The sequence below is a fragment of the Anoplopoma fimbria genome, chromosome 8 (assembly GCF_027596085.1).
Source record: "Anoplopoma fimbria isolate UVic2021 breed Golden Eagle Sablefish chromosome 8, Afim_UVic_2022, whole genome shotgun sequence".
In the NCBI taxonomy this organism is placed as follows: Eukaryota; Metazoa; Chordata; class Actinopteri; order Perciformes; family Anoplopomatidae; genus Anoplopoma; species Anoplopoma fimbria.
In genome coordinates, this window is record NC_072456.1 from 23,453,638 (window position 1) to 23,468,118 (window position 14,481).

The 14,481-nt window shown below is 40.4% G+C and overlaps 1 protein-coding gene across 1 annotated transcript in view; it reads right to left on the reverse strand.

Annotated features, from left to right (window-relative positions):
* The window catches only part of yjefn3 (YjeF N-terminal domain containing 3), a 47,196-nt gene extending 34,797 nt beyond the window's left edge, over positions 1 to 12,399 (reverse strand). The window contains exon 1 of the mRNA XM_054603277.1: positions 12,150 to 12,399. Coding sequence (XP_054459252.1) covers positions 12,150 to 12,217 — 68 coding nt within the window. The 5' untranslated portion in view covers positions 12,218 to 12,399. The remainder of the gene's footprint in view (positions 1 to 12,149) is intronic.
* Positions 12,400 to 14,481: the final 2,082 nt, after the last annotated feature.

Sequence of the window (14,481 nt, forward strand, 5' to 3'; positions counted from 1 at the left end):
TAACGCTGTTTTTCCTTTTCTGTCACATTCTCACCTCTCTTATACGTTTTTGTAAAGCCCAACAATAATGGTGTCTTGGCTGTCTTACATAAAAAGCCTCTTGAGAAATGATCTACAGCGTTGACAATTTTGATGCCACCCACTCTGTTTGTCTATGGTTCTAAATATGGCCGCCCTTTGGGCTTTATAATAACTATTTACAGTGAATTAAAAAATATGGTTAAAACTCATGTTTTAACCCCCCCCAGTCCTATATAGATGTGAGCTCAGAAAATCCATTACATACGACAGGATTTCATATAATCATAAAACCCATATCTCCTGTTTTTCTTTCAGTGCCTGCGCTTCTTTCATTTCCCTCTTCTCGAGGGGTTTGATTGGCTCTGTCTGCGTAAACACTTGGCTCTCCAGGTTTCAGTCTTTTTAACTGCATGCCTTTCTCAGCATCACCATTAATCCGCTGGTTAACAAGTGACTGGGGACGCTGGCCATCAAAGCATCCAAGATGCAAGAATTCCCCTGCACCCCCCCTTCCGATCGTCTCATTACGAGTACCGTACTGAAGAACAGATCTTAGCATGGGGAACCGGGGATGAGAGGCATCATTAGTCGTTAGGTAACGAAGAACACACTTAGCCTTAAAAGTAGTTTTGCTGCTTAATCCTAACCAATCGTTTTACAACCTTTACCACGTAGACCACGTTGTGTGTTTCTGCAAGCGTGACACATGCTGATATGAAACATAATTATTTAACTTTATTTGTTTCAGAAACATCAACATTCATCGTATCCATGTTTGATAATCAACAGGTAAGCAAAACTACCATGAAGCTAATGAAATGTTTACATTTTTGTCTTCACTGAGTATTATCTTGACTTTCAAAAGCCAACTTTAATTCATACGCGGCAAACAACAACAACAACAGAGAGCAAAATAAAAGACCAGACATTTATATAATCAGAATTCAGCGACAGCGTTCCTCCGATCGGAAACAAAACAGAACCACAATCAGGACTCAGCAGAGCGAGACAGCAAACCTAATTATTGAAATTTGGAAAAGCCTTCCTGGCTGCAAAACCGTGGAGCACAATCTCAAAATGCTGACAACACACACACACACACACACACACGAATAAACAGTTGGCAACACAATACCAAAGGAGAGACACAAATGCATTTACAGACAAAAAAAAAAAAATCTGCTTAATGCTTTCAAAGTCAGTTTAGTCAGTGTCTCCCTCTCTTTCAGCCAATTCAATTTCATTACCAAACGTGCACTACAGGAAGTGCGGAATAGAAAGAATATGGAAATTATAACTTTATCACAAACACAAACACACGCTCACTCACAAATTGAGCATCGTTTGAAAATCTGTTCCATAAAACCTGCAGATTACATTAAGTCCTGCATCCCTGCAAACATCCTAGACAAACTGTTACATCCAGATCTAGTCTAGGGTTAAGGGAGGAGCATAAGCCGGTGTCTAATCAGGCGTAAAATTGCTGTTTATTAAAGGCCATCAACAAAAACACAATCACGAATAAATAAGCGGGACTGACACAATATCAAGGAAACAGCGGAGACTGGTGACGTATCATCAACAAACAAAAGCAATGACAATTCTTTAAAATGGACAGCTATTTAGCTCGCAAAACCCCCAAAGTAGATGAAAATAAATCGGCAAAACAATTCCTTGTCTATCTGTATCAGTTAAAGTAAAAAACACACACAAAAGCACAATGCAACCCACTAAACAACTACACCCGTTCCTTTTCCCATGATCAAAAATCCAGTGCCTCTTTGCTGATTCATGTACATAAAAGGGAACGAACTGCGACGGTTCTAGTACACATAAACAAGGCGACAATAACATCACCAGCCGGTACCATCACTTGCTGGGGTGTAGCTGGGGTTGGTATCTATGGCAACTGGCACAAAGCTGTCGTGAGTGACAAGTGGTAATAGCTGAGAGAAAAGTGAGTGCAAAGACCCCCCCCCCCCCCTCTGGATCTTATTATCAGATTTCTTTCCTCGCCCACTCCCTTTTATTCCCCCCCACTCTCTTTTCTTCCTCCCTCTATTTTTTGGTCAGTCTGCACCTTTCTCCGTCTGCCCACATTGATTTTCCAGTGGAGATGACATTAGGCGAGTTTCTAGTGGGCATCGTTCCCATTCTGTCACCATGAGAACACTTTCCTTTCTACTCACATTCCTCAGAATAGCTCTGACCGCTGGTCAGCTAGTCGCCCACGAGGGGTTGAGAGGAGAGGGGAGAGCAGGCTACCCACCCCCCTCTGGCCAACAGCAAGGCTCCATGACCCAAACTAGGACACTGACTTCCAGTTATGTTTGCATGATAAATCATAATGAATGTAATGTCATATTTTGGAGGAAAGATTGCTGCGAGCCTTTAGCTTGTTCCTCTCAAAAACACAGTTATAACATTTGACAACGTCTGCATTGCTTAGATCATAGTTTGCCAAAACTAAGTGGACCTTTAATGTGTTTTTTTCATCTGCTGTACAACGTTTTACTACTTTTCCGAGGACAACTGTGTTCCACTTAAGATTTAGAAAACAAATATCACAATATTTCTGACCAAATACTTAAATAGCTTTATTGTGATGGTATTGTACGGTTGGCTGTCACAAAATATTTACACAATCAGATTTTTGACAAATAATCATCAGTAATGTGGATATAATGACTAAAGCCTTGGTTATACATACTGCAAGGAGCTGACATGGCTAGGAAACATTTGGATCTTTTATACTGTTCGGGTTTCTCCTCGCAATGAACCAACATTCTCCATTTTATCTGCCCATCGGCGTACTTAGAAAATGTTGGCTGGGCAAAGACTGGCAAAAACCTGCCGCACAGAACCCACGCCAAGGGTCGCGTCTGATGATGTGACGTTACTTAAGTGGGTAAAAGCAAATAAACAGTCTGGTGAGTTTAGAAAATGACATCTCTTGCTGTAAAGCAGCCTTTAAAACAAGGAAAAGACAAAACTTTCATACTAGGATATCTAAAATCTAAGAGTCTCATATGACCATATTGATCTATTTCCCAGCCGTGGTTCCACTTATCTTTGCTGTCTACCTTCTTCTCCACTAAAAACAGACAAGCACTTGCCTTGCAGGTCACAGTGGCCTATCAAGTGTCTCCCAGGCAGGCAGATATACTGGAAGGGTAACAGGGGAATGAGACATGGGTGCATGATTTGGCTGGGACACAGGTGGCTAGAACCAGCGGGGTGCACTGAGAGCTAGTATGACTAGAAATGACTGGAATGTCAAATAAGTTATTGACCGGTAGGGGAAACTGGCATGACGGATTGGTGGCAAACATGAGCACAAGATGGATGGAGACGAAAATGCTCTTTAACTCGTACTATAAAGTCTACTCACGGTTTATTTCAAGGACTCAAGGAAGGAGATGGCTGCCGCGGAGATATCCGATGATTGAAACTACGGGAATGTCAATCTTTCTGATTAACTATTCTATCTCTTGACAAGATTTGATGGATTACTACTGCATGCTAAGACACTCAAAAACAAAGGCCTGGGCACATAAGCACACAGCTCAGCCAGGGCTTGAGGAGAAATCTAATAAACAATTATAATAATCAATTTATCTATTTATCTATTGCCCTAATAGAAAACAAGACTGGAGCTCATGCTGGATTTAGGGCACTAATGGCTTTCTCAGAGAGCTTCACAAATAATCATCTGTTTAAGATTTTTTTCTTTATTTACAACAAATCCCTTCGCCCTTTAGCTGTTGCCTGTGTTAGAGACTGTGATGAGGTCTGAATGTCAAGAAATGACAAGTCCATGTTGAAATCTGACCTTTATTGTTGTAAAGGGAACAGAACCACTGTTTCAGCATTCACAATACCTATTTATTTATTTTAAACCCCCACTGCCTAAACTATTCACACATACACACTCCTATAATCCCCTCTCTCTTTTTGCTATGCCCTCTCATGCCTGTCAGCTTTCTAAATTTCCAACCAATGCTCACAAACAAATATCAATGCATTCTGTCTACACACATTCAAGCATGTATAAATATCATCATTTCATATAAACAAACACACACATTCATCCCACATATGGCCTAAAGCTCACATTTACAAATGCTGAATGATTCTTCTGGACTCAAAATGAATGATTACAATTGATTACTCCATGGACCCTTTCTCTAAGGGTCCATGGAGTAATCAAATGTGATTTGATCTCGTATGTAGCACAGTCAAGTTCATTATAAGTCCAAATGTCCCCTGCTCCCTTTCCCTCCCTACCCTCCACTACATGACTCATTCCGCACAGCTTCTCCAGTTTTCTTTTTTTTAAATGTTCTGTTTGTTTGTTTTGTTTGCTCCTTTGTGTTCTTTTTTTTTGTTTTGTTTGTCTTCGCCCTATGTAAAGCGTCTTTGGGTATCTAGAAAAGCGCTATATAAAATTAAAGTATTATTATTATTATTATTATTATAAATGAATTCCACTGTGTTTTGCAGTAAAATTCTGAAGGTTTAGTCCTACCACAGTCCAGGTGTATGATTCATGTCCTCAACTTGGTTTGTCGGCTCTCCAGCTTCAGGTGTTCAAACCCCAAAGCGTCCTCACGCTAAAATCTGAACCTGTTATACAACAGTGCAATATACATACACAACAGTCTTACATCTTTAATAATATAATTAAGTACATGAGGAAGAAACGCACCTGAATACACGTTCATTATTAATTCAATCTGAACCGCTAACCAAAATGGCGGCACGTTCACCTCACTTTACTAACACGGCTAAACTTGACCAAGCTTCTCTATCGGCTTTACACCGAGAAAAAAAAACACAAAATACAGCATACAATTTATTCTCACATTTCGGTTTCACATTCGGCTTGAAAAACAATAATGCATGCTTTCATACAATGTCACTGTGGAGGCAAACATACTTACACATTTGGCCATATGGGAATAAAAGTGAGAAAAATCTCCAACCATAAGCACTCATGTTAACTGACAACAAAACAAAAAAACAGCAAACCATATCTCTTTTCTAACCTGCTCACATGCTCACATAATTCAACACTACACACACAAAAATGTCAGACAATGTGTTCAACTGGTGGTCTTATGCAATGACCTATCTGACCTATAAGTCACCACGGCAACCGTTGATTGCTGCTAGGAAGACACAGGTGAAAGAGATGAGCTAATTAGTGCAGGATTACATCATCATCAGGATCATTACCCCTTCTTATGGTAAACTCTCTCTCCCCCTACCCATTCCCCACCCCTTCAAAATAAAAGTCCAATAGAGTGACTGTATCTTAACAGGAAGTTCAGGGTGAGGCCTATCATACCCTCTTCTTATTGAATAACCTCCCTTTGGACATCAGACAGTCTAGTTCTATCTCTCTCCCCCTTTACCCTTCCCCTTCAAAATAAAAGCCCCATAGAGTAACTGTATCTAAACAGGCAGCTTGGGGATGAGGCTTCTTTGTCAAAATAAGAGACCCCAACTCGCTTTACGTAAGCGGGAGACTATTTATTAATTTAACCTCTTTAGCTGTTTGAAGTTATACTAACCTAATACATCTGAAAACTTCCATCACAATCCTCTAAGTACCGTAGGTGAAATGGAAGCGCAAAGTAGTTCTTAAAAGTGATATGGATGTTTGTAACTAGCACTTTCTGACGAACACATTTTTGTATAAATGCATTGTTTTTAATAGGTTCAGGTGTTGTGTCACTATTAATCAAATGGATTACAGAAGAGAAAGTGTATCACCTCTAATATGAGCAAAAATAAAATATCATCTATGAACCAATTTAAGCAGCATAATAGTTTAATTAACGTTAATTAATTGAGGCATACGGGGGACCTGGGGCATTTATATGAGAGATGCTATGCTTGAGCTGCCACCAAAGAGGCTCACTTCAGTCCTGTCAAATCAATCTCACACACATAAACTCTCACACGCACCCTCACTCACATTCAAACAGGAAATAATATGTTGTTTGTGACTGAAGTGTGTCATTCTGTCTGTCTTAATTAGAGTTTGTGCTTAGTAATGTTAGTAAATGTGTAATAATAATGAGCTCTGTTTCTATTAGATGGATGATTCTGTGAGCAGAGTCTAGATAATGACGACAGGGATGTTTTTCAAGGTGAGTTTTTCAAGGAAAAGACGTATTGAACAGCCTCTTATTTCAGTGTGAGAAAGTAACCTTTAAAAAAACGCATGCAGGCCGTGTACAGGCGACATAAAAGTGGTTAAATAATTGATATATTCTGACCCTATCTTGCCAATTTAAAGCACAAATGATTAGCAATTACCTCTCCGAAGACAGAGTCAGAAGTGGTTTCTCTCCATCTCTTTATCACAGTCTCTATTCACCTTAATGTATGTTCATGCGCACACACACACACACACACACACACACACACACACACACACACACACACACACACACACACACACACACACACACACACACACACACACACACACACACACACACACACACACACACACACACACACACACTCCATGAGCAAATGCTGCTTTTCAACGGACTTATTGTATAAGGTTTGTCAAAGAAAACCTAGAACGAAGATAAGCAAACCCAACTCGCCCCAGTTTTTTTCAATCTACAGTGGGGTTTGACCTTTTCATTCTGCTCTAATCTCTCCTCAAGTCAACATGTGCTAAAGCAAAGCTAGTTTATAGATTTTGTTTCCTGAATCTGTCATTGTAAACGTTTAAATTGAGGCACCTTGGGGAGATGTATTGGTTTTTTTTTACTCCCCTGTGTCCCTTAATAAGAATTTAAATCCTGTAAATGATCCACAATGTGGACATAATGTCACAGTCTTGGCTCAGCCTTCCTCAAATGTCTCTCTTGTGTTCTTCATTAACAAATGCCAATTTAAAGACTAATTAAACCTGAATGAACAGGGATTTCTGCTTTGGCGTGGCTAGACAATTTAAAGCACACGCTGTCAGGTGAAAGAGAGCTCAAATAAATATATATTATATCTTTAAAAAAGGAGAGGGCAGAAGTAAACATATTCTGTCCTAACCTAAATAATGAACTTAATGTTTATCCGTATAATCATCTTAATATATTAAACAAAAAACAACAAGATAATTATTATAATAATTCATTAATGTGACAAACTATAAACACCAAGCCATAGCTTTTGTCTCATTTTGCATTTCCCATATGTGCTCATTACACATTAGCTCCTTGTAATAATAATTGATGTAAATATAGATTTATTGTACACACTAGCAACAGCATGCAGATGTTAACGCACTTTCACAGAGCCATTAGCATGGCCACTTATGTGACTCTTAGGATGGCAATGTTGGTGGGTTGGTCGAATACTTTGCTCCAGAACGGAAATATGTTAGCAACAAACATCTGCAAACTAATGCCATTAATATCTGCCTCAGCTGTAGTTTGTGTTAAGTGCTAATTAGCGAACGTCGGCATGCTATCACGCTAAGCTAAGATGGTGAATTTGGTAAACTTTCTCTATTTGTCAGACATCAGCATGTGGTCGGTTTGAGCGTGTTAACATTAGCATTTAGCCTCACAGAGCTGCTAACATGGCTAGACTCATAGCCTTGTTATAACCAGAGAATTTGCGGTTGCTATAAACCATAAAAGTGCCATAACCTAACCCCAACCTGAAGCTAGATTCTCACAGTAACTAAATCATTTTGTGTGAATGCATTTGGAGCAATCTGGTTGCTTCTTTAATTGTGTTAGCTCACACGTAGCAGCCATACAATACTACTTGTGCTACTTATGAAGAACCTATCAGAAACAGCAGATTTACTGTCGTTCTTATAATTCATCTGAAACCAACCATCAGACCTCCTGCCCCTATTTCAAACATGGTAAATGGAGAACTCGTACAGCTAATCTGACTCTGATGGAAGCGGCAAATTAGGTCCAAACACTGCGCTGGTAGCGAATCATCTCCTCCCATCCATTCTCTCTCTCTCTGCACATCCACCTCGCTGCCCCAATCATTACATTTGGCCTATAAATAAATTCCAGAGCTGTTACGCAGGCAAACGGAGCTACCAATGGGAATTGGTGGCAGGGAGCAGAAAGGAGGGAGGCGAGCCAAAAAGAACAACGATAAACCCAATATGTGTCGTTGCCAAGGTAGGAGAGGCACGATGGAAACGCAGGTACATCTAGACAGCTTGACAGATTGACTCCGATAGAAAGGTAGGCAGACAAGCAAATGTAAAAGACGGACGAGAATATCTCAGAACATTTCTCTGAGTCGGGGTTTGGTGGACAAAAGGGCAAAGGTGAGACAGAACATTCATCACTGTCAGAGCAGAGAGGAGATGGAAGAGGAGGAGGATGAGGAGGATGAGGGGAGAAGTCAAACGAGAAAGATCCATGAGGACAGAAAGCGTCTCACTCACCAGAGCATCGTTGACATAAATACATTTAATTGATTTAAACCAATGTGACAACCTGTGCTGGCAGATGGCCGTTGAGTCAGTCCTTGTAGAAAACTGCCACTGAGTGCAGTTTTTAAATTGAAAAGTCGCTATGAAAAGAGGCTTTTTGTACAAATGTATTTTCAGTTCTCCCCTGCTGGTTGGAGGATGTTATTTGCTGTTATTTGACAGTAAAGAGAAGATAAAACAGAATAACTGGAGAGGTAGAGAAAAAAGGGAGCACTGCCCTGTTAGAATTAGAGCTAAGAGCATTTTATAAGCCCAAATAAATCATGTACACAAGCCCAGCAATTGCCTTGTACGCTTTTACAATCTGAATTTAGGTAGAAATCAGGGACTGTTCTAGATCCAATGTCAATTCATCAGCATATCAGAACCAAAGCGAACATTTTATTTACAGGTTATCCACCGCCTCATTGTGTTTCATCGACTGAAAGGCTCCAGAATAACTGCACTTTGACGTAGGTCGACTTATACCTGTTTGCAAAGGTTGTGGTGAAATTCATTTTCAGATCTGGATTAAATTCACATTTTTAAGAATTACTGGGTGCATTATGTGTAGTTTGTTTAATGTGTTGCTCTGCAGAAACAGCGGTGTGCAGAATGAGCCCTGCTTGGAATGAATTAGTATCTTTCCTTTTTTTTTCTGCAGTCACAACCGCCATCACACTAAAACAGCAGGATTGTCATGTATCAGGGTTTTCATGCATTAACTTGATAGGTTTCTGCAGATTGCCACCAGAAAGTTACATCAGATCATTGAGCAGCTTTATCACAACGTCTCTCCGGGCTATTTTTTTTATTTTTTTTTACATAAATCGTAGAGCTTACAGTTCTAGACAGTAATTATCTTATCTAATCTGCTTTGTTCACACGATCTTTTGCCTCAACAGGTTGCCATAACAGCTGCATGTCTGTCGGCTATTGATTGGTTACAACCATGGAGCTTCATTTAAAACGTGAATAAATGAAAATCATGAGGGGACGTGCAAGTTCACACATGTTTACCGAGCTGATAACATGTAGATCTGTAGACCCTGATGATGATAGCTGCATAATCAGGTAGCCCTGCGGTAGAATACGGGGGGCTTTAATTGACTGCCTTAATTGACTACCAGCCAGCACCAATCAAGCTGCAGAGATCTGAGAGGACTGAGGACCGGGAAAAAGCCTCTTGGGTGCCGGTTAATCCGCCAGCCTCTAGTCCTCAGATGTCGAAACACACTCGGAGAAGGGTGTAAATGCAGCTAGGGCAGAGAGCATAATTACATACCTTATCAAGAAGAGTAAAAAAAAAAAAAGAGCTCCCAGAATAGATTTAATGTGCAGGTGCATGCAGTGATTGACTGGGTAATAACATGGAGACAGTGAAACAGTGCAGTACAATCAATTACAATGACAGTGAGCGTTACTGGAGATACATGAGCACAGTATACTGTATAAAAATGTCTTTAGGCAGCATGTGTACTCGGCATATTGTAAAATCAATCACAGGCTTGCAGGGTCATTTGTATAAATAAATGCTCAACAGAAGAGGAAGAAATCATCTGCGCTATATGAAGAGCATCATCCGATTTGAAGTGCTCTAAAGGAAAGAAAGGCAGCGGAGAGGTTTATTCTGTCGAGTGACAAAAAAAACACCTCATCTATAGTCGATTAACCGGAGACAAAAAAACAGGAAGGCCACAAATCCTTCAGGCATTCACACAAGCTTGCCATTACACAAAGGACACTATTTCTTGTCTTTTAAGGGCTTGTTACAAATGCATTCTACAGCCTGTGTGAAGAGCCCTACACAACAGGGATGCAAGCTTTTCTTTGGGGGAGGCTTCCTTTACTTTGTGTTTGTGAGAAAGAGACACAAACAAAAGCATTATAATTGATGAACTATTTCATTTTAAATGCACAATACAGTTATGAGAATCATGTCTTTTAAGATTATTGCGATCAAATAAAAGAAAAAAGAAAACATTCATTCATTTTTCCTCATTAATTATTGACTGCATGAACTGTGCCAGAACTGCTTTTTTTTTTATTTATATAAACAGTTACACACTATCATTTCAAGAGCATTTGTAGTTACTATCATCTTGCTGTTTTAAAAAGGTGCCTTGTCACCCAATTCACCCCGGTAAAGGGGAGCAGGACCTCCTCATCCTCCGGCACCGAGCCTTCACATGCACCGGTACTGACTGTTACAATGAAAGAAGAATGGTGACAAGACAGTGACTTCAGTTTTACAATCTTTTGACAAAAAAATCAACACGCTAGGATCTGTTTCAGTCTTTTTAAGTCTAAGAGCCTGCTGCCAAAAATGAAATCCGTACGACATTAAGATTTAATAAATGTATGATCAGTGGACATTTTCTGGCATTTGGTTTTTGCAAATTACTTCTTCAAAGAATTGTACAGTAGAAGCTGTTGCTATTGAAGTAAAGTCATCTCAGTTTATTTGAGTCCATTGGCTACAACTTGCATATGATTTACATCACTGCTAACCATTTTCTCAACTACGTTTAGACCGATTTCCTATATTTCAGGTGATCATTTTCAGTTGATTTTAACAGAAGAGTATGGGTCATTTCCATCGACCACACCAACAAATTCTACTACTGCAAGGAAACCACTCAATTATGGAGCTTGCTCTGCCTTAAATAAGCAACATGCCCACATAAAACTTGTTCTTAATCGCTGAAATAAAAAGACAACATCTCTATTTTGGTAGTTGACCTGCATATTTTTGGTGTCACAAGACTTAAGGCTGTGTACTAAGGGTGCATGCCAGAGGGACAACAGACTTTTGAATCTTTAGTGGATCAAAACTGATAAATCAATATGTGCATGTGCAGTTTGTGTGTGTATATATAGATATATATGTGTGTGTGATCCTCTGCGTAACAGGTTGGGAAAACTACCCCGTAAACATCATGAAACAAGCTCATTAGGAGCAGCTCTCTGTATCTTCTCGTCACTCTTGAGAGTCAGAGTGTTCCCACACAAAGAGCCAGCGGCGCAACGCCACTCTAAACCCGGATTGCATAACAAACTGATTACACGTCTCATCCGCCAAAAAAAGATACTGAATCATTAGATGATTGGCTTGGTCCGTAATATGTGGCCTGATAACGCCGAGTCAAACACATCCCTCCTTATTCAATGAGCGCTCGTGTTTGTTTGATTCAATTTGAGGCTTCAGGGGAGAAGGAAAAAAAAAGAGCAGCGAAGGAAACTCAAGAACAGTTGGAGTTTCTATCATCATCATTACTATCATCATCATCATCATCATCATCATCATCCAAGCAAGTCGACTTGAATAATTGATACCTCTTATCACTCCCTCTGCTCTGATTTTGCTTTTTAAAAAGCTCGCTCTGATTCAAACAGAATGCCAGATGAATGCACTCTGTGAGTCTCGTGTGAAGACCTTTCTCTCGGGGGGGCTTACAGGATGATCTGAATGTTCCTCTCTAATTCTTTCCCCTCCGTTATCTTGCACTCTCTCTCTCTCTCTCTCTCTCTCTTGCACAGTGCATCTATTTGAGAGCTTCCCTTTGATTTGGTGTGAATGTCAGACCAAACAGAAATGTGAGGAACAGAGAGGAAGGAGACCAGGAGGAGACATGCAACAGAGAGAGGAGCCTACCTGAGGTAACGCAGTGGTTCTATGGTCTCAGCCTCCGCCTCGGCTGAGCTGTGGTTCATCTTGTCCATCGGTTATTTTGTTGTTGTCGTTTTGTCTCCCACCCGGCACGACTCGGCAAACGTGAGAGAAAGGATTGAGCTGTGCCTGCTCCAAAAGGAAAAAGAGACACTTCCGTTCCTTCTCCCTCACTCTGATTCAATAAGCACACACACACACACACACATACACACACACACACACACACACACACACACACACACACACTGTCCACCCCTCTTTGCCTGGGAATAGACTGAGAATGTAAATGGGTTTCCTCCCTCTGTGGCTCCTGATTGGTTCAGATGCTGGAAGGTAATTACTGGCTGCTACACACACTCTCTCTCTCTCTCTCTCTCTCTGAATGATGCCTGTATATCTCTGTCTCTCTCCCACTGTGGCTCCGGCTCATTCTCTAATAAAACCAGCTGGCTCTGTGTATCAGCTGCGTTCTTGGGGGGGGGAGAGAAAGCCAGCCAATTAAGAATCAGGAGGCATGGAGCTCGCCGGCGGATTGGCTCAGGCTGCCTCCATCATAGCTGATCAGTCATCCAGGGTGCAACCACCCACACCACACACACACACACACACACACACACACCTTGGTGATCAAAAATGATCCATTGATGTAGAATCTACAGCGAGAGTGAGGAGACACCTTAGCACAGAAAAGGCTGAGATAATAACATTGTAGGACCCTGAGTGGGTTCACAGCTGCACCTTTAAGGGTCCAGCACAAATGATGGGTGGTGGGTGGTCTGAGCAGAACCACTGTGACCTCAAAGGGGGCTTTGATGCGTTCAGGCTGATCGTATGGATTTGGGGGCAGCAGGGGAAAACAGGAAAAGAGAAAAAAAAAAAACCCCACTTCAAACAGTGTCTATATTATTAAAGTGTAAATGTATACTATATGTACACAAATACATTCACACTGAAGAAGCATATGTACAGTAGTATCACAAGGAGAGACTGTGGGCTGCCAAGGAATGGAGCTGTTAAGTGGGTCGTGGTGGCAAACAATAGCTCACTTTCTTCTATAAAAGTCTTGCTCTTTTCTTTTTTCTCTCTCCTCCCTCCCTCCAGATGCCATTAAATCTCTTTACTACAGCTCGACTTACAAAGTAAAGTCCCAGGACCTACGTTATATAGAGTCAGAGTCATTATTTTTCTACCACATTACACAAATAAACCTGTAAGGAAGATTCAATTCCTGTTAGAAGCTATCGAAGACAAACAGGTTCATTGAAAAGTTGGCGTACTCAGCCACCTAGGGGTCATACATTGCTATTGCAGTTTAAAGAGCGAGAGTCATTACTTTGAGGCTGAAAACAAATCATTTTGAAGTCTGTGTAAAACAAATACGCACATTACCATTACCATATTAGGGGATTTCATGGTCATTGTAATTGTTCCTCCATGCCAGATACATACTCCATGTCTAAACAGTCCATACTTCCTGTTTAGACATCCTCCAGAGCAGATATTCAATGCATTCTGAAGGTCAGCTGACTATGACTGGCCTGATGTGCATTTGGGTGAGTGAGTGTTATTTTAAAATACACTTGAATATGTGAACAAATCATTCAACCTTGATGTTTTTGCACAGAAGCGAGGCAGAGTGGTTTTAAGGGGTTATGGATGAATGATTGAGTTCCTTTATGCAAATCTAGTGCCTCGGGGGGAAAGAATTAGGATTTTGAAACAGTTTTGACAGCTTGTGATTTTATCGTCAGATAGTTAAACAGTAGTAAATCAGCGTGGGTGCTAAAAACAGTCTCTGTTTCTCTTCCAGTGTTCTTTTTTTGGCTTGACAGACTGCTGATGATGCAACTGCTAGAAAGGATCCCACTTTCTATGTGCAATCACTCATGCTATGCAGATGATTGGAAGGAGGAAGAAACAAAAGCAATTATAAAATGTGTCACGTAGTCCAGTACAAAGGGCCATGCAATAGCTACCATCACTGACGTTTTCATATTAAACACCAAAAGCTTTACAGACTTCTATCTTGCTGCTACATGTGTGTCAACACCAAGTCAGATTTCAGCCTAACTCCATATTTATTTTATATATTCTCCTCCATTGTCTTCAAAAACAGAGAACAACTAGCTTTAGGGCAGAAAATCAAGATTGTTTTTTTCATTGATTAACAGTTTTGCCTAAAAAGAATATGTCAGAAAAAGTCAAACAATGTTCTTTGCAACCCCTGCCCCCATTTATAAGCATTGTTTTTTTGCTTGACAAAATTGACTGATTTTCCTGTTTTGTTAATCACTTGTACCTTGAGAATTTGAGT